At 39.7% G+C, this 24,265-nt stretch overlaps 1 protein-coding gene across 1 annotated transcript in view; it reads left to right on the top strand.

The window, feature by feature from the left end:
• Positions 1-24,265, top strand: part of GLP1R (glucagon like peptide 1 receptor) — a 90,061-nt gene that overhangs the window by 5,647 nt on the left and 60,149 nt on the right. Inside the window, exon 2 of the mRNA XM_082048085.1 lies at positions 24,108-24,204. Within this exon, the coding sequence (XP_081904211.1) occupies positions 24,108-24,204 (97 nt within the window). The remainder of the gene's footprint in view (positions 1-24,107; positions 24,205-24,265) is intronic.

The following is a 24,265-nucleotide window of genomic DNA, read 5'->3' as shown; positions in this document are numbered from 1 at the left end:
ACATCTTCGTGCAGTCTGGTATTGACTGCTGTTTTTCTTGCAATTGATTGTATTTCGTTGTTGGTTCACTCTCTTGCCATCTTAATTTGTTTTATGCTGGCTTTCCCATTTACTGTATTTTTCTTTCTTACGCTCTTCTGTCCATTGAGCTCATCCGCATTCTTCTGTTCTGTTCTTGTCCTGTCTCACTTATGCACATGCCCTGCCACTCGCCCAGTGCTGCCTTTGATGCCTTCCTGTCAATTTTTGAAACTTAAGTTCTTATCTTGATGTGTGGTTTTAACTTTAGCTTGCTGCTGCCCTTTTCCTTGTTCTGTTGCTACTCCTATGCACTCTCTGTTGTGCTATGGGAGGAGTTTAGGAAAGTGAACCTGCTTTCTGATCGTGCCACGGAAGTAGCTAAAGAGTCAAGATTTGTGTGGAGAAACATTCTGCAAATATTAAACTCTGAACTCCTTGAGTGTGATTGAGAAGCTTGTGGCTCTTTTGGTGCCTTGTGTTCTTCTCTACCTGTTGCCTTAAAGGACAAGTAAGCATGAGGTAGCTTACCATCTAAAATTTGTTACACTTTGGGCATATTGTCTGCTCATGCATTTACGCCTCTTACCATTGTTCACACTGATTTTTATACATATATATATACACACACATATACATATAAATATACACACACATATATATATATATTCTTTTTCCCCCTTCTTTCCCCATGAAGCAGTTTCTTGCCAATTTATTAGACTTAATGTCTTCAGGGCAAACAGGAGTGGTATGTATGTGGACATATCTGCATGGGATAGTCTCTGTTATTTTGCTCTCTTTAAGACTTGCATTTCTGACTGTGTCATTTGGTAACCCTTCTGACATCTGCAGTTTTGGTGCTGCTCAACACATCACTCTGAAACAAAGCTTTACTGGAAGGCCTAGCATCAAGTGAACCAAAACACTTCTGTGACCACCCTAAGGGAAAAGGTGGAGGGAGAATGGTGCTCTTGTATATATCCTGGTGGCCACTGAGACTTTTGCACTGAGTACATCTCTGGTGCTTGGCAGAAGCTTATGGAATAGTCCTGCACCAGAGCATGCTTTTGTGGCAGCACGAGCTGTTTAGACCATGACTGGCTCTTTTGTGTGGACAAGCCAAATGCAGACAAGCAGCTCAGCTTCCCTGAGTGCTCTGGCTCTGCTCATAATGGGTATTTCTCTGGTGCTTTGAAAGGTGGTCCAGCTATTTGTGAGCATGTCTTAGGTGTTGAAACAAGTTGAGGAATGGCAGCTGATGCTGTAACCAAGCTTCACCACATTGTCTACTGAGCTCTGATAATCAAGGGAGACATACAAAACTCCTTCCAAAGGAGTGTATGGATTGCACCTCTTAAAATCTGACTTGGGTTATGTAGCATCAGTCTTCCTTTTCCTCTGAATTCTGCTAGCAGAAAACTTCTGTTTCTTTCCCATAGGAAGCAACTGTCTTATTCTTCCATTTGCTAATACTCCTACTCTCTTTATTGACCAACTATATTCATCCTTATATATAGTTTCATTTTGAAAACTGAACAATGTTTGGTTTCTTGTCTGTTTGTTTTTTTTTTCCTCAAAGCATAGTCCAGTTGTTTCATTGCAGCTCAGCTCTTCGTAACTAAGTTTCAAAGAGTTTGTTTTTAATGTGACCTGATTATGAGTCAAATTTTGCATTTGTTCATCTCTTTCATTGGTTCAGTCTTTCATCAGCACCTGAAAAAAGCCCTCAAACCAACAACCAACCAGACACCAACAAATGAGTATAATTGGACTGCACAACCACGTAGGGTGTGACTGGAGGGAATAAAGGAGAGATGGCCAGTAGATGACTTCTCTACTGCAGCAAGCGTGACTCAGTACTCCTAAGAATCTCTTAGACCAAATAAATCAGAGTATTACCTTGTTACCTTGATGAGTGTAAAAACTTGCACCCACCTACAAGAAAACAAAGCTGAAAGAAGACCCTAAACCAGAACTGAACTTAGATAGCATTGTAGAACATCCATTTTTTTAAGTCTGCTGTCACTGTGTAGGGCATTAAAAGGATATAATTTGAGAGGATATGGTGTGTCCCTGCAGTTGCAGAGATCTCATCACCAACTCTTGTATATTTTGAAGATGACATAGTCAACTTTTAATGGAGAGAAGGACAAAGGGTCCGCTCAGTTAAATTTTAAGTTAGTTGTCAGATTTGAGGACACATCTTTGGGAGAGGTTGGAGACATTAGGGTGACTTTCTCTTGCCTTCTGTCTGTCCTCCTGTGATATTCTTCTCTTTCTAAGCTTTTTGTTGAGTGGAAGATAAACCCTAGGCACAGCATGCCATAAGTGCTGTCAGCAACTCAGCAGATTTTTTTGGTTCCCTCCTGTAAGGGAGAATAACTCAGAACTATTGCAGGTAAAGGCAGAATCTTTGCACGCTTTGGAGGGTGTTTCTGGTCTAGTTCTCTGTTTCTGCAGGTGCATGGTAGAAATTATGAAGTATGGGGTTAATGTGACTACTAAACTGTGGTGTGAAATAGTAGTAATTATTGCCTTTCAAACCTTCTGGGAGAGACTGACATGCCTGATATCTGTGAGCTTCCATCATAAGATTAATTTCCTGACATACACAGACTCCTGGCTATGCATTAGCCTCTCCACAGATTTTCTTCAAGATGGAAATTGATAACTTCGTTTGCTCCTCTGACATGTGCTGTACAGAAACTGTTGAAGAGTTGCTGTAAGACATTTTGACATAGAGAAAGGGTTGGGTGTACAGAAGCATTGACAAGCATCGCGTGTCTTACTTTATGCCAAAATTGAAGGGGGAGAATCAGGAAACTTTCAAAAGACTTTGTTACAGAATGCTCTATTCAAGTCACTACTTCATGAAATGAATTAGTTTACTCATCCCAATTTGATCTTTGTGTTGTTCAGGCTCCATTACAGTGAACTCCTTGGAACCTGGAATAAGGTGGCAGGGCAAGGTACCTGTCTGGTTTGAGAAGTCTGTAAGCCTGTTGCCTTTATGGCTGGCTGTGACTCCTCTACAGACTGATCATTCTGCTGAGGAGTTTTGTACACAGAAATCCAAATTCTGTGCCTTTCAGACAGGGTGAGAATCTTGGTTTCAGTGCTTGAATTTTTCCCTCTGTTTCAGTAGGTGAGATTGAGGAGGAAGTGTGAAGTTTGAAAGGAATACCAACATCTAAGAAGGTAACGGCCTGCCCCGTATGCTATAATATTACTAGAGGTGCTATTGCTGTTGTGGAGAGAGCCAGGCCCTGGGAAAAAACCTACACTTCCACTTAAGTCACTTTTAAAAGTGGTGTGGATATTGGTACAGCTGTGCATTGGTTAAAAATAAAAGATACAGCCCTGTATCAGTGGATCAATGATATTCAATTAGGTCAATTTCCATCTTCATCCTTCCAATGCTTTCCTCACAAATAAAAATTTTCTGCTTTACAAAGCCAATTACAGAGAACGAATGAGGCCTTTAATTTTTATCCCCTGAGACGGGAAGGTTAAAGATACAGTATTTGATCTGAATCATTTGAAATAGCTAGTGGTCTTTTGTCAGATGCTGTGGCATCTTCTAATCTATTGCCCTTCTCCTTTACCGATCGTAATGAAGAAAAATTCATCAAACACCATTTGAAATGCATCATTCTAAGAATAACGAAAGGATCCCATTCCTTTAAAACTCTGTGACATTGCAAGCAGAGGACACACTGGGGAGGGGAAAACAAACTAGTAAACAAACAAAAAACCCAACAAAACCAAAAACAAACAAAAGAGCACCCAGGAAGCTGTTATAGGCTGTTTACAGTAATGCTGCATAGCTATAAATTGCACATCAAATAAATTAAGATGTATTTGTAATGGACTTCTTTCAAAAAGCCCCAAATCCTTAATATGTATGACTTCTCTAAATGAAATACAAAGCCTAACAGAGATGGTATGGAAGACATTCACATACTGTTTTAACGGGATGTTTCTGACCACCTTTGTATTTCAGAAGATTAGGTTCCAACACATTTAGTGTTGCGATAGATGCACTTTAAGCCTGTATGTCAGCACTCCTGTATTGATTAGTAGTTGAATCAAGCTAAAAGCTGACACACAAAACTTTTAGAAAAACTGCATCTGGTCTCATTTGGTTTAGCTTCCTATGGAGTTCCAAGGGGTAGCTATTGTCAGTTAAAGGATAAACTTGCATTAAAAGATTTCTGTAGAATAATTCCGTATGCTCTGAATTAGTTTGTTACCTGGTGGTAATGAATGAGGCTATTAAAGCTTTCTAGAATAAAACTGTTTCTATTCCTAATGAGATGTATGGATAAAAGAATGTTAGCTTTATAGTTTGCGCTCTTGATGGCCTTGCAACAGTAAACATGGTTGTGAATTGCAGTAAACAAAGCTGGCATTTGAAAATGCGTTTCTTGATTTCTTATTTGTTTTAATGTCTAAGCAACATTAGTGTCTTGGAGCTGGAATCTCGAATGGCTGAGGTTGTAAGGGACCTCTGGATGTCATCTGGTCCAACCTCCCTGCTTAAACAGGGCCACCTAGAGCTGTCCCTGTGACTGGAGAAAAATATTTATCTATTTATTTACTTGTATATACCCATCCATGCAGATGGGTCATAGAGCAACCAAAGAACTCTGTATTTCCTAATCTGTTTTCCTACTTCCTTGCTGCTTACAGTAAATGAGTGTTGGGACATCCTGTAATGATTCAAGGAAGCTTTCCTCTTGCTCCTCACTCCTGCCTTCTTCCCCACTCTGCCACTCTTCATCCCTCTTAATTAACTAGGACCTGAGTTTCCATGTGGTGTTTTGCTATTTAAAAGTTCTTTTCAAGATGCAAAGATCTGATAACTCTCCATACAATAGACTTAAAATCACCTGATTTGACTTGTAGTCCTTTATGTGATTGCACCAGCAATGAAACATTGTATGAGTAGGGAAATGGGCAAATGATTACATGGATCGATCTCTTTGCTTACATATTAATTTTAGAGGAAGCTGTTACCATTGCAGATTGTTACTCTTCTGTAAAAGATGCCTTGAGTTAGTGCAGCTTTCACCACTTCTGCTTGGTTTTGTCAAAAGGGTGTCACAGGCTTTCCAAATGTGAACAGCAGTCTCTTGTTTGGATCTTTATAGTGATGTTCCAGTATGCTGTTTTCCAGGAGGGAGGATAATAAGGAGGGGCTTTGGTTGTTTGGTGGTGTGTTTTTTGTGTTGTGGTGTGTGTGTGTGTGTTTGTGGTGGTGTTGTGGTGTGATTTTTGTGTGTGTTTGTGTGGTTTGTGCTTTTTTTTGTTTGTTTATTTTTCTGTGATGAGGGCAGGTGGTGTGCTATGAGGAAACTCTTTCAAAACCTGTCCAGGATAAAATATTTCTTGTTCTCAACAGAGAACTGTGTGAGGATAGGTGGGAAGTACATGCTTTGAGCTGCAAAAACTAGTTGAGGTCCTCTTTGGGGACAAGGCTTTAATTTCTGTACACGGGAAAGGAGGAGAAGATGTGTAACAAACTGTCCACATTGCTGTAGCATTCATGGTTTAGTCTGAGCAACCAAGTGAGATGTGCCATGCAGGACAGTGGTTGTTGGTGATAAGGAGTCTGACTGAACTGAAACTTCTGGCTCATTCACAAGCTGTTGTTCTTTGTTAGAGTTTTCATCTTTCATAGTGCTTACACTTGCAGATAAAGGTTTTGTTCTAAGAATGTAATAGTCAGGTAGAAGGAAGAAACAGGGGTGGCTCAAGACTTATGTTAAATGTGTCTCTGTGGCCGCTGTGCAAGTCTGGTGGAACATCTTGTGGCTGATAAATTAAGTGTCCAAGTTTGGGCTTGGGGGTGTGTTTGCTTTTTTTACTTGACTATCTTACACAGACCGATTTAAAGTTGTAAACTTTCAATATCTTACTTCATTTTAGGGAGTCTGAGTTAGATGATTAACATTCCTGTAGCATATGTTTTAATTACTGAATAGTGAATAGCATTGTATTGCATTTTTGTAGAGAGGGTGACAACCACTCCTACTTTCTATTAATAACAAGGTAGGATGGACACATGTGCATGCTGCTATAGTCCATGCAGTAAGATAACCCCCTCCAAATACCTGTTTTGTGGAAGCAGTGGTAGTGATGAGGTTTTTTTCTGTGTGCATTTGATTACCAAGTCTGTGTGCTTGGACACTAATACAATAGGTGCCTTAGAAATACCTGTAATAGCTAGAGAAAGCAGTAGGGTACAAATCCCTTTTCATATTGAGTCAGGGTTGAAGGACTGTTTTTCTAAAAGTGTTCTCAGTTCCTGTAAAATTGACTGCAAGGGGAGGAGGGGTTGCAGCTGCACGGTAGACATCTTAATCAATGAGACCGTTTGTATTGTTAAACAATATACTCTTTAGAGGCAGGCACTTAATAACAAGCTAAGCTGTCAGTGCTGCACATACTACTTAGGGAGTTTAAAGCTGTAGTACGGAGAGAACAAAGCTAATGTAAACATCCTTTATAGTTCATAAGGTTAAATTTATACTTGCTCAAGCTTTCAATAATTGGTTTCCTTCATGTCTGTCCCTTGTATTGCTCTTTGCTTGTAGAGTTCACCTTGGAACCAGCAACTTGGTTCACAGCCTGGCTTTAATATTTGCTGTGTGCTATCCCCTGTTGTCTTTGAAAAGACCCTATGGGTTTTTCTTCAACAGAAAGACTTAGTCTTCTTCAGTCTTGGCTTTGCTGTTCTATCTGAGCTGCTTGGCAGAAAGCTTAAATAAAGCTTTAAAGGAAATTCATATGTTCAAGTAATTCATGAACATGCCTGTACTTCAGAGAAGGGGAGGGAGAGAGAGTCTGTGTAATGGCTGATCAAGAGAAACTAAATATCCAGTTGGTGTGCTAGAAAGAACTTGTGTAAAAATACTGCATTCCAAATACTTTCTCTTGTCCCCAAATTCTGAGTTGATGCTACTTTATGGCCTCTGGCATATTTTTGTTTGTTTTTAATTTATAGCTGTTCTTATTCTTCTCTCTTTCCCCTGTTTTTGTCATGCTGGAAATATTTGGAGCGAAATCAAGCTCTGGAAATAAACAGATTTATTACACTGTTCAAAGTGTCTCTATCCTGCTCAATGGACAGCTGGGATCAGCACAGAAGAAAAGTGTTTTCTTGAAAGGCAGCATGGGCAGCAGGTTATGTCACTGGGAAATGAGAAGATAATTTCATAGCAAATTCATAGCAAACTTGGAACACTGTCAAGTATGGGATGACAGGCAGCCAACATGGAAATATTCAACTTCTAATACCATTCTGAGCTGACTGTTTTGTGCTTATTTTGCAATACTCATCTTTTATTTAGTTTTATGATTCAAACTGGAAAATAAACTATTTGAACAGTTGGGAATGGAAAGTGTCATCCTACTTTGATCTTGACTAAATCACTTTCTCTTTAGCCTTCTGTTCCCTCTCATCTGTCTCTTCTTCCATCCCAATGCCTTCTTAAGTTTTTGACCATTTCTGGTCCAAGTAATCTGACGAGGGAAATGTTTTGCAGGTTAGTGTCCTTTCCATTAAAAGTTTTCATAGAAACAAAGCAGACGAGCTGGCCAGTCTGCTGTGTGTTTGTCTGGTTCCCCAGGCTGCTTATCTAAAGGGCCCCTCCAGAGAGCATGTCCCAACTCTCGCCAGGGTTGTCTTCCTGTCCTCCGTATAGTGACTAACTGCCTTATTTGGTTGTGTTGTTTCTATCCTTGAATTCCATAAAATGGCTACTTCAGAACAAATCTAGTTAAGAATGAAGTTTTAAGGATTTTTTTTTTTTTCCACCCCCTCCCCGAAACACTAGTTTATATAGTGGGCAGCCTAGTGAGATTCTGTATTCATCCGGGGCCCCATTAGGTTGTACTGATGAGTATTGGTGTTGTGTGGGGGTTTTAGGCTTTTTTTAAAGCTAATAAAAACATCCTTTTTTAAATCTTTTGTTTTTCTTTCTTCCTTTAAACTATATAGCTAAATGAGCCTTCCTCTTGAAGATAAGAAATGCGAAGGTTGAAATGTTAATGAATTAATGACTGACTTATTTTAATAATTGGTAACTGTTATGTAAAGGATGTTGAGAGAGGTTTGCATGCACAAAGATTTATTCACAAGATCTGAATAAATCTTGGTTATTGTAAAGGAGGAGAATGCACCTTACAATAACTTGAAGAGAAGCTGTTCCTGCAGGTGGTTGGAGCACAAGGTTTTTCATGTACCTGCCCTTTCTAGCATGATTTTGGCTGTAGGGTTTAAGAATATAATAAAAGCTGACCTTTCTTTCCTTTCCATGTAGCACTTTTGGTTCTACATGGATATAAAGAATATTTGGCTCACTAAGGTATAATCATAATTGCAGCATATTCTGCAGTATCTATATACCACATGTCAGTCTTAAAGGTCTATATGATCTACTGACTAGGCCTTCATAGGTTTTAAAATTTGTGATTTTATTACTAGTGATAAAGAATAACTAGGTTTATTTTGTGTATTTTGTTGTTGGTTTGCTTTAAAGGAATATTGATGATTCCATTCAGCCTTTTTACAGCTGACAGAGTAATAAGATGTATAGAGAGAATCTGTGGTAGTGAGTTTCTTTCAAAAGGTGCTCTTCTAATAAAACTGCAAGAGTGTATAAGACAGCTGTGGAGATACTAATCTTAAAGTTGAGATTTGCTCCATTTTCATAACATACAAAGTAAAAACGAATTGCAATATTATATGTGGGTGTATGTATAAGAAAGGAGGATAATAAGGCTGACAAATTTGGGCAGAATACAGTTATTGAAGTTAGAAAGTGAATGGAGCTATTAATGCTTCCAAACTGTGAATCCACTTATGGTCCTGTGCTTTAGAATAGAATATTTCAGTTGGAAGGGATGTACAATAATCATCTAGTCTGACTGCTTGACTGAGAGTAAAAACATGTTATTAAGGGCAATGTCTGAATGCCTCTTAAATGCTGTCAGGCTTGGGGCATCTGCCACCTCTCTAGGAAGCCTATTCTAGTGTTTGACCACCTTCTCAGTAAATAAATGCCTCCTAATGTCCAGCATGATCCTCGCCTGGTATAGGTTTATAGGTTTGTGCCATTCCCATGCATCCTGCTACTCGATACCAGGGAGAAGAGCTCAGCTTCTCCTGCTGAGCTTCCCCTCCTCAGGAGGCTGTAGAGAGCAGTGAGGTTGCCCCTCAGCCTCTTCTCCAAACTAGACAAGCCCAAAGTCCTCAGCTGCCCCTCACAGGACATTCCTTCCAGTCCTGTCACCAGCTTTGTTGCCCTTCTCTGGATGCATTCAAGGACCTTCACATCCTTCTTAAATTGTGGGACCAGAACCACACACAGTGCTCTTGGTGAAGCCTCACCAATGCTGAATACAGTGGGAAAAGTCCTGTCTTCCTGAACTCCAGGTACAGTCAGTAAGAGGGAGAGGAAGAAGGCAACAAGAAAGAAAAAAGGCAAGGGACATCTAATGCTGTATTCTCTGTGTGCTTTGGAAGGGTGTAAAAGGGGAGGGGGTGTGTATGCACACGTGTGTGCATGTGTCTGGTGTGATGTTTGAGCAGAATTTTCCCATACAGTGGCTAATTTACTTATTTTAAACTTCAATGTTTCAGTGAACTTTCTGTCCTCAAAATCAATGCTGCTAAAGCAAAAGGATGCCTGAGGTGGAAGAACTGTTGTCTGTAGTATATTGGTGTGCCACTTTGCTAGCTGCAAGGAACAAACTTGTTTTTTGGGCAAGGTAGTCAGGCATGAAAGCTTTTACCAATCTCCAGAAGCAGATGTGATGTGCAGCCATGATACTGCAGAACTTCCATCTACAGATTTTGACTTGTTTACCCAATCCATTCCCTCTTCTAATTGGAAAAGTAGAAAGAACTGTAAGCTACCATCTGCAGCTGCAAAGCTGAAAGAGTACAAATTATGTGAAAGGAAAAATCATTATATAAAAAACACAAACACTTTTAACTTTGACATGTTCAAGATGCTGATAGTATCCCCAAATACCTCAAGCTGTGTAATCATCTTCTGTAACAACTTAAACCATTCTTGTAAGAAATGGAAGCGGTGGCTAAAATTACTCTAGCAATGATGTATAACAGAAAGGTAAGGAAGCTGATGGCAACAAGTAGAAACCAACAGTTTAAAAAATGTAAATGAAGGTTAAAATATCTGAAAAGTCTGTGATGGCTGGGGCTAAAGGAAAACAAGCTCCTTTGTCAGAACCCAGCTTGGTCTTTACAGTGGTGGGGTGGAGGAATCTGGCCTCCTCTGCACAGGGCTCCAGAGCAGTGTTAGCATACTACCATATGGTAGCAGTACTATGAAAAATTCAATTTGTTTGTTTTTACTAGTGACTATTAGCTGTTCAGTCTGATAGTCATCCAACAGTGTTGTGAAAAGGCTGAAAAATTATTTGATGCCACAAATAGTAACCAACCTGTTTAGCTGGGGAAAGTTGAATCAGATGTATTTTCATTACATCAGTCCCATTTTATTAAAACTACTGTAAGATACTTCATGTTTTGCAAGATAATTCCTTTTAAAAAAAACTATTTGCATCGATGATTCAACTCAGATGAGAATTAAGTGTGGAATTCAGTACTCAGCGTAATTAACCACAGCGGCAGCTTGCTGAAGGGTGCAGTGGGCTCTCTGTCACTTGGAGTCTTCAAGTCAAGATTAGATATACATCTGAGTGGTATTTTCTGGTTAAGCTAGCATGTGTGAGATAGATGCAGAAGTTAATATGGGGCCCTGAAAGGTGCTATGCAGGGAATTGATTAGATTATTATCATAGTTCCTTCTGGCCTCAAGGTCACAGTGTTTGCCATGTAACATTCCTAGTGGCAAAAGGTGAAAAATCATGAGTCATCTAGTAATGAGCATAGACAAAGAGACCTTAAGGGCTATTTCTCCAACAGCTGAAATCCTCAAGTTTTTGCTTCTATATGAATAATAGACATTGGGCTGCTAGCTTAATGTTTTTATACAGGTAGTGGGCTTCATTTCAGGCTCCTTATTTTGAATATGTTGGATAATTAAGATTGTTCTTATGCCTCGCTGTGAGCTGTGCTGCTTTTGCTTGTCTCTGTTTCACAGCAACTCTTATCCTCTTAAACGTTTTGCCTACTTAATTTTACCCTGGAGAGTTTGCCTGTCTGGCTCACAGTGTTGATGGCAGAAGTCCTTATGGTGGCATAAGGAGAAGAGGGGAGTGATGGAAGGGGGAGGAAATCACAGCCTTTCTCTGGAGACAGAGAAAGCACATCTTTCAACAGCAGAGCTGGTTAATGCTGTTTCAAATGCTGATAGTTATGCTGTAAGATGACTCTCTGCTCCAGAATTGTGTCTTACGGATGAACTGAGATGTAAAACATAAAAATCCCTTGCAGGGCAAGTTTGTTTAGAGAGCAAACTTCTCCTCAGAAAAAGAGATGTGACATAAAGCCACTGCTGTTTAAGCAACCAAGTTTTTTTTCTTTAGCCTGTTCTGTGTGAATCTATTATCTTTCTACAAGTGCTGCTTGATTTAAGGTTAATGTCGGATGGGAAATATGTGGCTGTGAAACTACTAACACGGAACTAATGGAATGATTTTAATTCCTTTTAAGTGACCTGTCCATTTTCAGCTTTATTACTGCATGGTCACTGCTTCCCTCACTGCTTTGAAAATTGGAAATGGAGGTGCACAATTTAAAATATTCATTTTGACAAAGGTTAGAGACTTGACCATAGGAGTAGCTCACCCTTCTGTGTTCCCATTTGTCCAGGCTGGGCAGCTTTCTTGAGAAGATCTCTATAGGTTTTTCTTTGCTTGGCTTCTGAAGTTGTTTCACCTTGTTCTTGGGCTTTATCATATCTCTTGCTTTCTGAAAACCAGTGTGTTTGCTGTCTGAACAGCAGTCTTCCTCTGTTGCTTACTTTTCTCCTTTCTTTTTTAAGGTCTCCCTATAGAGGGGTGGGAAGAAATGTGAGTCCACTCACCTTTAATATCAACATAATCACACTTCAATTCTGTAGCTTAAGCCACAAACCTCATTAGCTCCATATAGCTCTACGACAGGATGGAAAGGAAGAATTGAGCAGGAGGCAGCCTGATTTCTGTGGAGAGTTGTGACTGTCTTTGAAACTGGCTGTTGCCACAGCAGACATGCAGGGCTGAAGGCTGTGATATCTGCCAGAAGTAAAGGAAGAAGATCCAGCCCTTGGGCTGGTAAGGATTCTGAATGAAGAAAATACATTGATTTCCCGTGTATTGACAAAATTATATTGTGAGATTTGAACTGGTGGAGATCAAAGCCTGCTAGAAGTGGCCTGAAGATCAGGTAGGAATAAACTTCTGAAAAACTAGAGGCTGCATAAGAGTTCCTCTGTGCTACTGTTGGGAGACAGAAGCACTGTAGTATCTGGGATTGCCTTGCAGAACTAATGTATACACCCTCTGCTGCTGATTCAACTTGTGCAGGGAGTGCCAGGACCTCTGGACAGAAGAGGGACTGAGTATTAGCATCTGAATATTATGTATACAAGTTTAATGCAATGGAGGTAAGAATGTAAAGGAATAGGGAAAATGGTGAGCTGATAGATGCATGATACTGAAATAGGTTGCGGGCTGCTTACTCGTATTTTATCCAATCCAGATACTCAAAGAGGGAACTGGGAAAATTGCTGCCTCCCTTGTTTGAGGGACTTGTGGTATAGAATGACTGATAAACTGGCCCAATATTGAGTACTGAAATAAGTGTTTGAGGATTGTTTTTTACTAAATTTCTTGAACTGCAAAATTCTCTGAGCTCAAGGAAAGGGTGGACTGAAGCAAGATCTCAGGATTAAGCATGCAGAAGGATTTTTAATTTTATTAGCTTTTGTGTCATTTACACATGCATCTGTCATCGTACTAACTTCAGAGAACTGAAACTATTGACATCTTGGGGAACCAGAAGAAGACGGAACTCCCAGAGTCTATGTGTCTTGGTTACCCATTTGTTTGCTTTAACAATAATAGTAATTTCTCTTAATACTTTCATTCTGCTATGCTTCTGAAATGAAGAAACTTCAGTTTTCTTTTTGGAAGTGATATTGTGGTAGACTAATTCAGATTTGAGGAAATGCCTGATCTGGTTCCTATGGTAATATTGTGGTTCATAAGTTGCTTTGCTGTCCTAGAGTAAGGAAAGTCTGTGATTCAACTTGACTTGCCTGCATTTCTGTAGTCTGCTTGCCTGGCTGAGAGGGACTGCAGGAAAACTGGTAAGTAAATCCATTCTGGATAAATCTGACAGGTACTTTTATTTGTGTAAAAGGGGAGGAGGGGAGAGTGTTATTGACCTTCAAAATCATTTGAGTCAAAGATGGTAAAATAATGTTACAATGCAATGCTGAACAGCTAAGAATTGTTTGGAATTGTTTGGAATTATTTGATTTAAATTTTTCAGTCTGCTTAGTCCTATGGAATGCTCTCAAAGCATTAGTCATGTATTAAAGATAAAAAAAAAGTTAATGTAAACTAATATATTAATGAAAGCTTGCTTTTAATGGATTTCATTCCAGTGTCCTGCAACTAGATGATTTCTCTCTGACTGTAATTTTAAATATTGTAGAAGGTGGTGATGACTGTCCTCAGAGAATGAAAAAGCAGAAAATTTAGATTTCAGGTTGGAGCTGTTTTATTTTTGCCTTCATGAAGCTAAATTGGCCTCGGCAAATAAAAGCAAATGTAAAATTGTGCAGAAGTGAAAGTGAACATTGTAGTGCACTTACATTGGCTGTTGGCTGATGCTTGTAACATCACTTCTGGAGAAGGATGACTGTACCATTCAGCTTAGCTACCCAGGCCTCACAAATACAGCAGGCTGTTGTCAAGTTGAGATGATGCTTTAAATTGTCTTTTGCTTAGAGGCTTTCAGGAGCATAGCCAGAACGAAAAGCAGCCCTGTACAGGAAAACTAAACTTTTCTGAGTTCTGTTTTAAAAGAAGGTAGAAGGAAAAAGACATGCAAGGTAGGATGAAGGCAGGAATACACATTCCATGTTTGGGTGGTCTCTGGGAGTGGTAATGTCTTTTGGATCTCTCTGCTTAGGAACACAGCTCTGAGGATGCTGCTGCAGTAGTGTTATGCCAGACTTCTATAATAGCTTGTACCCCCTATTGATTTTGGTGTCCAGGGACAGCAAGATTTTCCCCTCAAACTTGGGATGAAATAAAATGATCATCCAATTTGTGCATAACTTCAGGCATGTTGATTTGATCCTTGTTTGTCAACCCGCGCTATTTATTTGTTTCTCATTACCAGAGTGCAGTCCCTGTGTGGCACCTCAATACACCTCTTTCATTTGTCTTATTACTTTTCTTGTTCGCTTTAATGTTTCTCCATATTGGGTTAGGACTCTAGCCTTTATGCAACATTGCTCCTGTCTTGTTTTTGACAAATCAAGCCCTTGGAATTTAACACTTCACGGCCATGTCAGTTGAATGCTGAAAAGTATAAGATTATATGCAGCCTGTAAAACGCCACACTACATCCGACAAAGTGAATGAGAAGTCTACTGTATATGATACAATACTACAAGGATGTTATTGTAGAGCTTCTGTCCTGTCATTGTGTTATGCAAAAGTGTACCTCTGCATTGTTTTTTATTTAATATTTGAAAGGAAGACGGATTATGTCTGGAAATGAGCTTCACTGGCAGAACTCCTCTTGTATGCTCTGTTTTCAAATGTGCCGTAACTGTTAGTGAAAATACTAGCAATTTGTGAAAGTATTACATATCATTACCTTGGCAAGGGGATGGGGAGGTGGGAAGGAGCAATGGGACAGTGGACCTTGAGCCACTGTGACAATAAGCTACTGAGGTAGTTAATTCACATTAGTTAAAACCAAAATAAACTACTGCCCTCAAGTAGAACTGCAAAAGCTATACAGGTTTGATTGCTTTTTTCTCCAGCGATCTCTAAACAGTAGATGTAAAACCCATGAAATGATATACTGGAGTTTTCAGTTTTGTGTGTATTGTTTTTTTAAATAGCTTTGTGGTGATTATTTTTTTTGTTAACTGGAGAACTAAGTTTGTTTAAAAAAGTATGAATGGAATGTATTTGGTGGGAGAAATGTCTCTGAAGGTTAATGTGTCTGATTCAGTGTGTGGGTTTTTTGGTTTGTGCGTTGGTTCTTTGTTGTTTGTTTTGCAGGTATTGTGGTGATGGGATGACAAACGTGACTAGGTTTACATTGCTATAGGATTTGTAATCATGGGAAAAATAGGTAACTCTGTACACCTTGTCTTCTGATCCAGCACCATGGCTCTTTAAGAAGAGTGACTGTTAAAATAGTAATTTGAAAAGTTGTGGGATGCTTAGAGGACACTTCGTTGTGAAAGGTTGAAAAGATATAGAATTTTTGTTGCCTAGTGAAAATACAGGTTATTTACAATGAAGTGATGTTTGTTTAGTCTCTGAGGTTGTGATGAAGATTGCTTTTTTTTTTTTTTTTGTGAAATCTGTTTTTTTCTTGAAACTCGAATGTTGCAATTCCCTGGCTGTGTGGGACTGCAGACTCTCTATCTTTGCTCAGACAACTCTGGGACTGGACTGTTGCCGGCCGTTAAAGAGAAACCAGTCAGCTATAAGCATAAGAAACAGATCCTTTTAAATGCACTTGGTTCAGTATGTCATGAAGAACCAGCATAACTAATTGCATTTTAAACCACAGCAAGAGGAGCCAAAAGTCTGGCTTTGACAGATGTTCTTTGCTTTGTTTTGCTTCAGCAGTTCAGAGACCTTCTGGATGAGTCAGCTGCCCGGAGGTAGGCATCTAGTGCTATAGTGCCCTGAAAGGACTAACAGATATGATGTAGGGTGCAGGGGAAACCTGCACCTCTGCGGCTGTGGCAGGAGACAGCAGAAGGCACTCGTGCATGTTGAGAGGAACAGTAGGTGCCTGCGATCAGGCATCTGAATTCCACCCTAAATCTTCTCTACTTTTTCAGCCCTGTATATCCCCAGTTGTCCCTGTAACTCCACTGTGATTGTACATGACAGTGGTGTCCCTCAGGGGTCTATATTAGGACCAGTACTGTTAAATGTCTTTATTGGTGACATAGTGGGACTGAGTACACCCTCAGCAAGTTTGCAAATGACACCAAGCCAAGTGGTGTAGTTGATTTGCTTGAGGGAAGGGATGCCATCCAGAGGGATCTGGACAGGCTTGAGAGATGGGCCCATGTGAACTTCATGAAGTTCAACAAGGCCAAGTGCAAGGCCCTGCACCTGGATCAGGGCAATCATCAATATCAGGACAGACTGGCTGATGAATGGATTTGAGAGCAGCCCTGCAGAGAAGGACTTGGAGATACTGGTGGAAGAAGAACTGGGCATGAGCTGACAATGTGCACTTGCAGCCCGAAAGCCAACCATATCCTGGGTTGCATAAAAAGAAGTACAGCCAGCAGGTTGAGGGAGATGATTCTGCTTTTCTACTTGGGTCTGGTGAGACCCCACCTGGAGTACTGTGTCCAGCTCTGGGGTCCCCAGGACAAGAAAGACATGGACCTGTTAGAGTGGATGCAAAGGAGGGACAGGAAAATGATCAGAGAGCTGAAGCACCTCTCCTGTGAAGAAAGGCTGAGAGTGCTTCTGTACCTCAGCCTGGAGGAGAGAAGGATCTGGGGAGACCCTGTTATGAGGGCTGAATAGTAAAGATGGAGAGACTTTTTACCAGGGCTTGTAGTGTGACAGGACAAGGGGTAATGGTTTTAAACTAAAAGAGGGTAGAATTATGTTGGATATAAGGAAGAAATTTAGTATGAAGGTGGTGAGGCACTGGAGCAGGTTGCTCAGGGAAGCTGTGGGTGCCCCATCCCTGGAAAATGTTCAAGGCCAGGTTGGTCTAGTGGAAGATGATCATTCCCACTGCAGGGGGATTAGAACTAGATTATCTTTAAAGGTCCATTCCAACCCAAACCATTCTACTATTCCATGTTATTACAACATTTTTAATTAAATGTCAAGTTCTTCTTCCAGTAGCATAGGCTGCACTTTGTTTCTAAATCTCAGGGTAGATCTGAAGCGCTCTTCTCATCTTCAGCCTTGTAGCTTCCCCTGCTCCAACAACCCTGCTCAACTTTGCCTTTGTTCTTTCCATAGGATTTCTAGTGCTACACCTTCTGTATCTATCTAAAAATGCAATTTAAACTCTTTATTCTGTTTTGCCTGATGTGTTGTATAACTGCATCAATGAAAGCCCTCTTCTAAAGAGCACTTCATAAAGCATGTGTCTAGATTTGCAATGCACAGGAAAATCTCCTCATACAGCAGACCTATGATTTAATTTTTTGTGAGTGCTGGCACACTATGTCTCCCACTAAAATTGTGGGATTGCTTTCTGCTCTGCAACAGTTCGGGAGTTTTAGCTGCATTTGAATTTTACTCATTTCTTCTGCCTCTTTGCATAGTTGCTGAGTAGTTTCTTCTGTCATGTTTGAGTGGCTCATATACTACCTCCCTGATGGAAACGTTTACCAGAACAGATGACAAACATTGTAATTGAAATAACTTTCTGGTAACAATGGCTGTCAATCTAAATATGTGTCTGCTTCAGCTGTAAGCATATGGATTCATGAGTTGTACAGTAAACAAAGAGGAAACCTGTGGTTTAAAACAAAGAAACAAAAGGAGAACAACAAACACCACCAAGCAAACCAAACGATAAAAAAACCCCAATACAACAACAAAAATATCTCCATACAAAAAAAAATTATACATATTATTGTCTATGACAGGAGTGTCATTTGCTCTTTCAGGCTGTTCTTTAGATGGGCTGAAATACTGTTAGGAGCTGCTCAGGCAGAGGATGAAATGGAATAGGGTCATCTTGTGTTTTGGGAAGTTACTGAGAGTGCAGTGTTACTGTTCAGGACTGGACATGTGCTGTCAGTCTGGGCTCAACATCTCAGAAGAAACAGGCAGAGGAGGAGTGTCTCTTCTGTGCATTGACTGGGGTGTAAGTGCCTGATGAGAGCTTGCTGTTGCAGCTTTGAGTTCAAAAGCCTGATGTCATGAAACTTGAAGTCTTAAACCAGTGACAGAATGGCAGGGTCTCCATGGTTAGACAGCTGGTGAGACACTGTTTTCAAGATTTTCCTTTGTCAAAGTCCTGGGACTTTCTGTTTATCTTGAAGGTCTCATTCGAAGTGCTGAGGTGCTGCAGCTTAAGAGAAAGCTCAGCTGGCTGATGTCACCAGGGAGTTTCTCATTGAATCCAGTAGCCCCTTTTGTGGGAGCTCATTCGCTGCTTTTCAATAGCGAGGAGAATGCTGAAAGTTTTCTTTCTCTGGTGCTCTTGAGCTACTGGAGTCATGAGTTCATTAGTAACTAAGGAACAGAAGCACTTACAGGAAGAGCTCCTAGAAGCTTGCAATAGACTTTTCTCTAAAAGAAAAGCTGTTTTGATCCCTTGTTTGTTTGGTTTTTTTTTTCTGAGGGCTGAGAGATTTGTCCAGAGTGATCCAACTGCTGACAAAGTATCTTGCAAAATATGACTTGGGAAACATAATTAATGTTATATCATCTGATCAGTCAAGCAGCCCTACAGAAGACTGAGAATAATGACTTTACCTCCAAAGGTCGCTTAGTCTTGCGTGATGTCAGATGACTACATTAAACTCTAAACTGGGCAATGTAATATTGGAAGAGAATGTGATAAATGCAGAAGTCTGGGGGATGTCAGATGTCCTAAAATATGATCTCATTTTATGATTTCTGGAAGAGGCATTGCTCAGGTATTTTTAATGATTCTTCTTTTGTACTATCTATAGTAGAGACAGCACTGTCATTTTTGATGTACTTCCTCCTTTGGCTTACCTTTAGTTCTTAAAGAAGAGTAACTGGGCTGTCAGATGTTGCTTATGGATTCAGATTAGCTCATTACACAGAAGTTGAACTAAATATTTATAAAATCAGGTTAAATATTGTCTCTTTGCAAGAGTGAGGAGATGGAGTTTGGACAATAAAGACTTCTCCCATACTAACGCAATTCCAGAATCTCTTCTGGTTTTCAAGAAGTATTGTACTTGAAGGACTGATCCTCAACAGGATTTGTCATGGGGTGAACAGTGGGTCAAAAAACTCCATATTAATATGAAGCTCAGTGTTGAGTGTTTTGGTTTAGTGTGTGGTGGTGTTTTGGTTGGTGTTTTATTTGTCATTGTTGTTTTGTGTGTTTTTTCTTTTGTGTGTATTGTGTTTGTTGTTTTCCTGCAACAGTTAAAGAAACATAACTTTTCTTATAATACAAACTGGTGATTGGAGCATCAACATTTGCAGGACTTCTTTGACAAATATATAGTAATTATTGAGAAATTGGATCTTGACTGATGGGCTTAGGGAGGTAGTAATAGCATCCTGCCATTTACTTGCTGTCATATTCAAATTAGAGTGAAGAAAAGTGATGACAAATTGCAGGGGCAGACAAGTTTGTTCTGTGAACAGCAAGCCCTGTAGCAGAATTGTGCTGTGCTACAACCTCTGTTTTTGAAATTCTGCTCCCAGAGATGCTGTTGTGACAAGCACAAGCATCTTCTTTGGTGGAAAAGTGCTTTCAGGAAGGTGACTGTATCAAAGCCCCACAAAAATGAATGCATTTACATTTGAAACGTGGAAATCATTCTTTCTTGGAAAGGAGGAATCTCATCTCAATAAATACAAGATGACACTGGGTGACAGCAGAACTTTCTTGAGTAGCAGTGTTGTGCTGTGCCCCATGTGGGCTGTGAACTGAGGACAAAACTGTTGTATAAATTCAAGCTTATGTCCGCACTACAAATAGAATAAACCTGTTCGGTGGCTGACTTAGCTCCCACTTTGTTGGCTTTTATTGATGCATATCTATAGTTCAGGCCGACGTAAAAAATTATTTAGTAAGATCCATATTATACAGGAAAGAACGTCAAGTCAGAATGAGCATAAAGGTAGTAATGTGCAATTTTCACCTATCTTGGACTTAGTTGCTGTGCTGATCCTGAGCAGAATAGCCTTAAAATAATGTGTTGCATTGGACTTCTAAAATTTACTGCCCTTTTTGAGAAGTAATTTACTGGTGCTTCTGATATAAAAAGCAGTAAATGTAATGTGAACCCTCCTCTCACGAGGCAGATATGTCATCGTTACTATCAGAGGGAAGAATACCAAGGCCATACCAAAGTGTAGTTCAATGCCAGGTTGCCTAGCTATTGCTTTTGAAGACTAAGATTAGCATTTTGGAGGTCCCAGTGGTTGTGACATTACATATGAGCCATTAGCAGCAAGCTGAAGTCTGTCTTATTCTGAAATGTTAAAAGCATGAAAGAGCTGAAATGTAACTGTTCCTGTATAAAAGCAGGCAACCAAATACATAAGTAATACAAATGTGAGGAGGAGTTTCTCATTCTGTTGCATGGTAAGACCTTTTATATGGTGATGGGAGAAGAGGGAAGAAAACCCCAGGAGTCACCAGCTGCTATGAAGCTCTGAGAATTCTCCCACTCTGAATGATGCTGTTTCATGGTACATTTTGTCTGGCCTGAGCCCACTACAGGTTTATACCCTGTGTGCTCAGATTTCACTATATTGGAATAGTGTTTCGGTAGCATTGATCACCTTGGATCTGCATGGATGCTGCTTTTGGTGCAGCAGGAATAGTTTCAAAGATGTTGAAAAGTGATTAAAATTATTCCTTTTACAAGAGTCTGTGAAGACAAATGATGGCTAGAGAAAGAGGCTTTCCTATAAAGGTGTTAAGGATTTGTAAGGATTCTGTCTTTAGACTGTTGAATGAGCTAATTTATCTCTAGAGATTAATTCTACTTAATGATGTATGCATACTGAAAGGCTCCCAGTGTCTGTGCTCTTGCCTGTCTTAATTTTTCTGCATCCATTTTATGCTCCTTAGGCTGCACCATTACTTACCTCCTTAATGTCCTTCATCCATTCTGGCCTTCTGACTCCTCCACCTTAACCAGTCAGCCATATTTCCATCCTCTTTTCTACTATCCTTCTGTGATATACTTTCACCACAGCAAAACTACTACTGTTTTTTCTCACATGGTTGAATATAACTGAGGGGTTGAGGGGGGACAACAAACAAAAAACACCAACAAAACAAAAACTCCCTATAAATAAAATGCAAGGACCAGTGATTTTAGCAACAAAAATATAGTTCTGTGTTTAATAAACCTATTCAAACTTTTGCAATTTGCTCCAAATTTGGGGTACAGATCCAGAGACTTGTCCTTGTATACTTATGTGTTTAGTGCTTTGATGTTGCAGAAGAATAAAATCTCTCTTCAAGAAAATGTAGTCTCTCTTACTTGAATAACTACTCACATTGTAAATCTGTGGCACTGTATAACTTGTGATTCTTGCTCATATGGCCCAAAATCTCAGGAAAATGTGTATCAGCATATATTAAAATAAAATATGAAGTCAATATTTTAACAAAACATGGTAGCTGAACCAGAGTAAACTGTTGCGTAGAGAGAACAAAATATGTAGTCTTGGGATTTATAGCTGATTGTCTTATTGCAACAGACTATAGATAATAAAAAACTGTCTACCAAATTGGTCATCTCCACAAAAAGGCATGTCTAATTATTTTACTCTTATAGCTTGCTAATCTCCTTGTTAGAGTCGTTGTCTCACATTATGAGAAACCAATTTAAGTAGAATGTTTCTACTTTTACCTTAAATGGATGGGTAAAGGCTTGCTTTTTCCTAAGCTGTAATTAAAGCTGGTTCTTCCTGCATTCTGAAGGCAGTAGATGAAAACTTGTTTTAGAGGAAAATACTTCAAGGCTTGCTTACACCACAAGAGCTAATCTTAGTGCAAGCAGTTTTAGGATATTTTTCAGGATGTTTTAAAATGTAAAGTCTTGTATCTAAATGAAACTCCGTATGCATCTTTATCTTGTAATGATTTTAAAGGCTGAATTAGATTAACTTCATGTGGTCATCGGCGTGCATGATCAATGTTTTCATTTTGGGAAGGTGTGTGACACTTTAACTTCTGAAATTATTATCATAATCATAATTTAGGAGTTCATCTAGAAAATGTTATTTTTATTTAATGTATTAAAGTGTTAACCTAGCCATGACAGAGTGGTGAAATAATCCTGTATATCTTCAATAACCACCCTTGTAAAATGAAGACCTTTTAAACAATGTTTAATGTGAATGCTAGTTTTTAAAGACTGCCTGAGCGAAACTTAGGTTTGGAAGTTGTTCCCTCTCCCTGTACTCCAGTCATCCATCCTTATTCAGCCTGTGTGGTCCATTTATGGCATTTTAGAGTTACTTGTTTCTGTGTTTCTCTACACACACCTGTGGCCCTAATTTAGGTGATGTTTGTTTCTACTTCAGGTATGTTGAGCATAGATTACTATGCTACAAGTTTGTGAATTTCCATAGGCACACGGAGTTAAAATTCAGTAGGATGCATTCATTTTACGCTAGGGACTTCAGCTCAGACAGACTTTGGCAGCATTTATTGGCATAGATAAGGTGATTTAAATCAGGCAGACAAGGGTCAGAGTTTCAAAGATCCACAGGCTTGTGCCTGTTTTGATTTCAGGGGAGCTGGCTAAATTCTTCTAAAATTATGGCCGTGAGGCCCTAGCTACAGTTACATTGCACAAAAATATAGGTGGTTATTCTTGAAACGTAATGCAGATGTCTACGAAATGTTTTACTTTTCATCACATGTACAAGAGCATCTTTTTGCCTAAAGATAGTGGCCTAGTCCAGGCAGAAGGGTATGAGAGGACATGCGAGGTTTGTAGTCCAAAAATGCCAGTTCTACTTCTTTTACACCAGCGTGCTTCCACTGGTGTGTAAATTTTAAAGTCACATTGGTTGTACTGGACAGCATTCAGTTTGGTTTTCCTGAAATGCAGTGTATGTTTAAAACGACCTATTTGTTTTAAAACAATCCTTTACATGCCGTGGTTTCCTTCTAACCACCTGAAAAAGGTTTAGAAGCACAAATGGAAAATAAAACTTAGCTGTTGAAGCTGTGAGGGTAAAATTACAAGGATAATTAACCCTCATACTTCACTTAATAAACTGATCAGCAGCTGGGATTTAATGAATTTTTGTCTACTCAGTGTGTTGTACCATCAGGTTCATGCTGTTGATTGTATGTGTAAGACACCCCTGCCGGGATTTTCTCTGGAAAAAGAATGCTGAGTTTGCTGCATTATTGATCACTTACAGCCTGCTAATCCTGACACTTGTAACTCAGTTTATACAAATGTGGAGAGGAGAGAGGAGGACTGAGATATCTTTACTTAAATGCAATGAGTATGCTGGGCCTCTGTGAGCCAGGCAGGGCAGCTGCTAGGTTTGAGTGAGCAGCCAGTGCTACATTTTGCAGTTTAATAACAACTAATTCCTTTTGTGCTCAGAGTTTGCACGTACTGTTCCCCTGCCCCCTCAGTACTTGTGGTAGCTGACGGTGGAACCTGCAGCCTGTCAAACTGTGCAAAAAGCATGTCCCTGCTCTTTCTGTGGTTTCAAGAAAAATATGCTGGATGTGGGGAAAATATGTTGTTCATGGAAGGAAAGCTGAGCTGGAAAAGTTTTCATCCACATTCTGGAAGAATGCTTGGGGAATATCCACTGAATACAGTGAATTAACTTGATCTATTTATGGGTTAGCAGAAATACGGCTGTTGGAAAAAAACCTCTCCTAAAAGGACTTGCTGCTCTTCCTGTCTTTTCATGAGATAATAAATCGCACAACTGGGGCATGTTCAAGAGAGCAATGCTAGCTCAGTTTGGGTTTCAGTGAGGACATGGTATAGCTGTTTGTGGGGTTTGTTTTATTTTTTAGTTCCTTGTGGTACAAATAGGGATTTGTTTGGCTGCGATTAGGCAAATGCATAGCAGCATCTTGTACCCCTTATGATAAGCAATGCTGTCTTGGCTTATGGTAGTAATTTTTCCATCCACCTATTCAGGTTGCATGAAAAACATACAGTTTGAATCCCTGTGGTGTCTGAGACTAATGATTTCTCTTTCAGAGTTCAGATGGGTCCCTCTCTGGGGTTATGCAGAAGTGGAAGGAGTATCAGCTCCAATGCCTGAAATATTTGTATGAGACACCCCCCATTGTGGCAGGTAAGCGTGCTTGGTAAGGATAAGAATGTATTAATTTTTAAAATGCATGATAACAGTTAGC

Source organism: Streptopelia decaocto, assembly GCF_964273445.1.
Source record: "Streptopelia decaocto genome assembly, chromosome: 3".
Lineage (NCBI taxonomy): Eukaryota > Metazoa > Chordata > Aves > Columbiformes > Columbidae > Streptopelia > Streptopelia decaocto.
The sequence above is the reverse complement of the archived record's forward strand: the minus strand, read 5'-3'. Positions and strand labels throughout refer to the sequence as shown.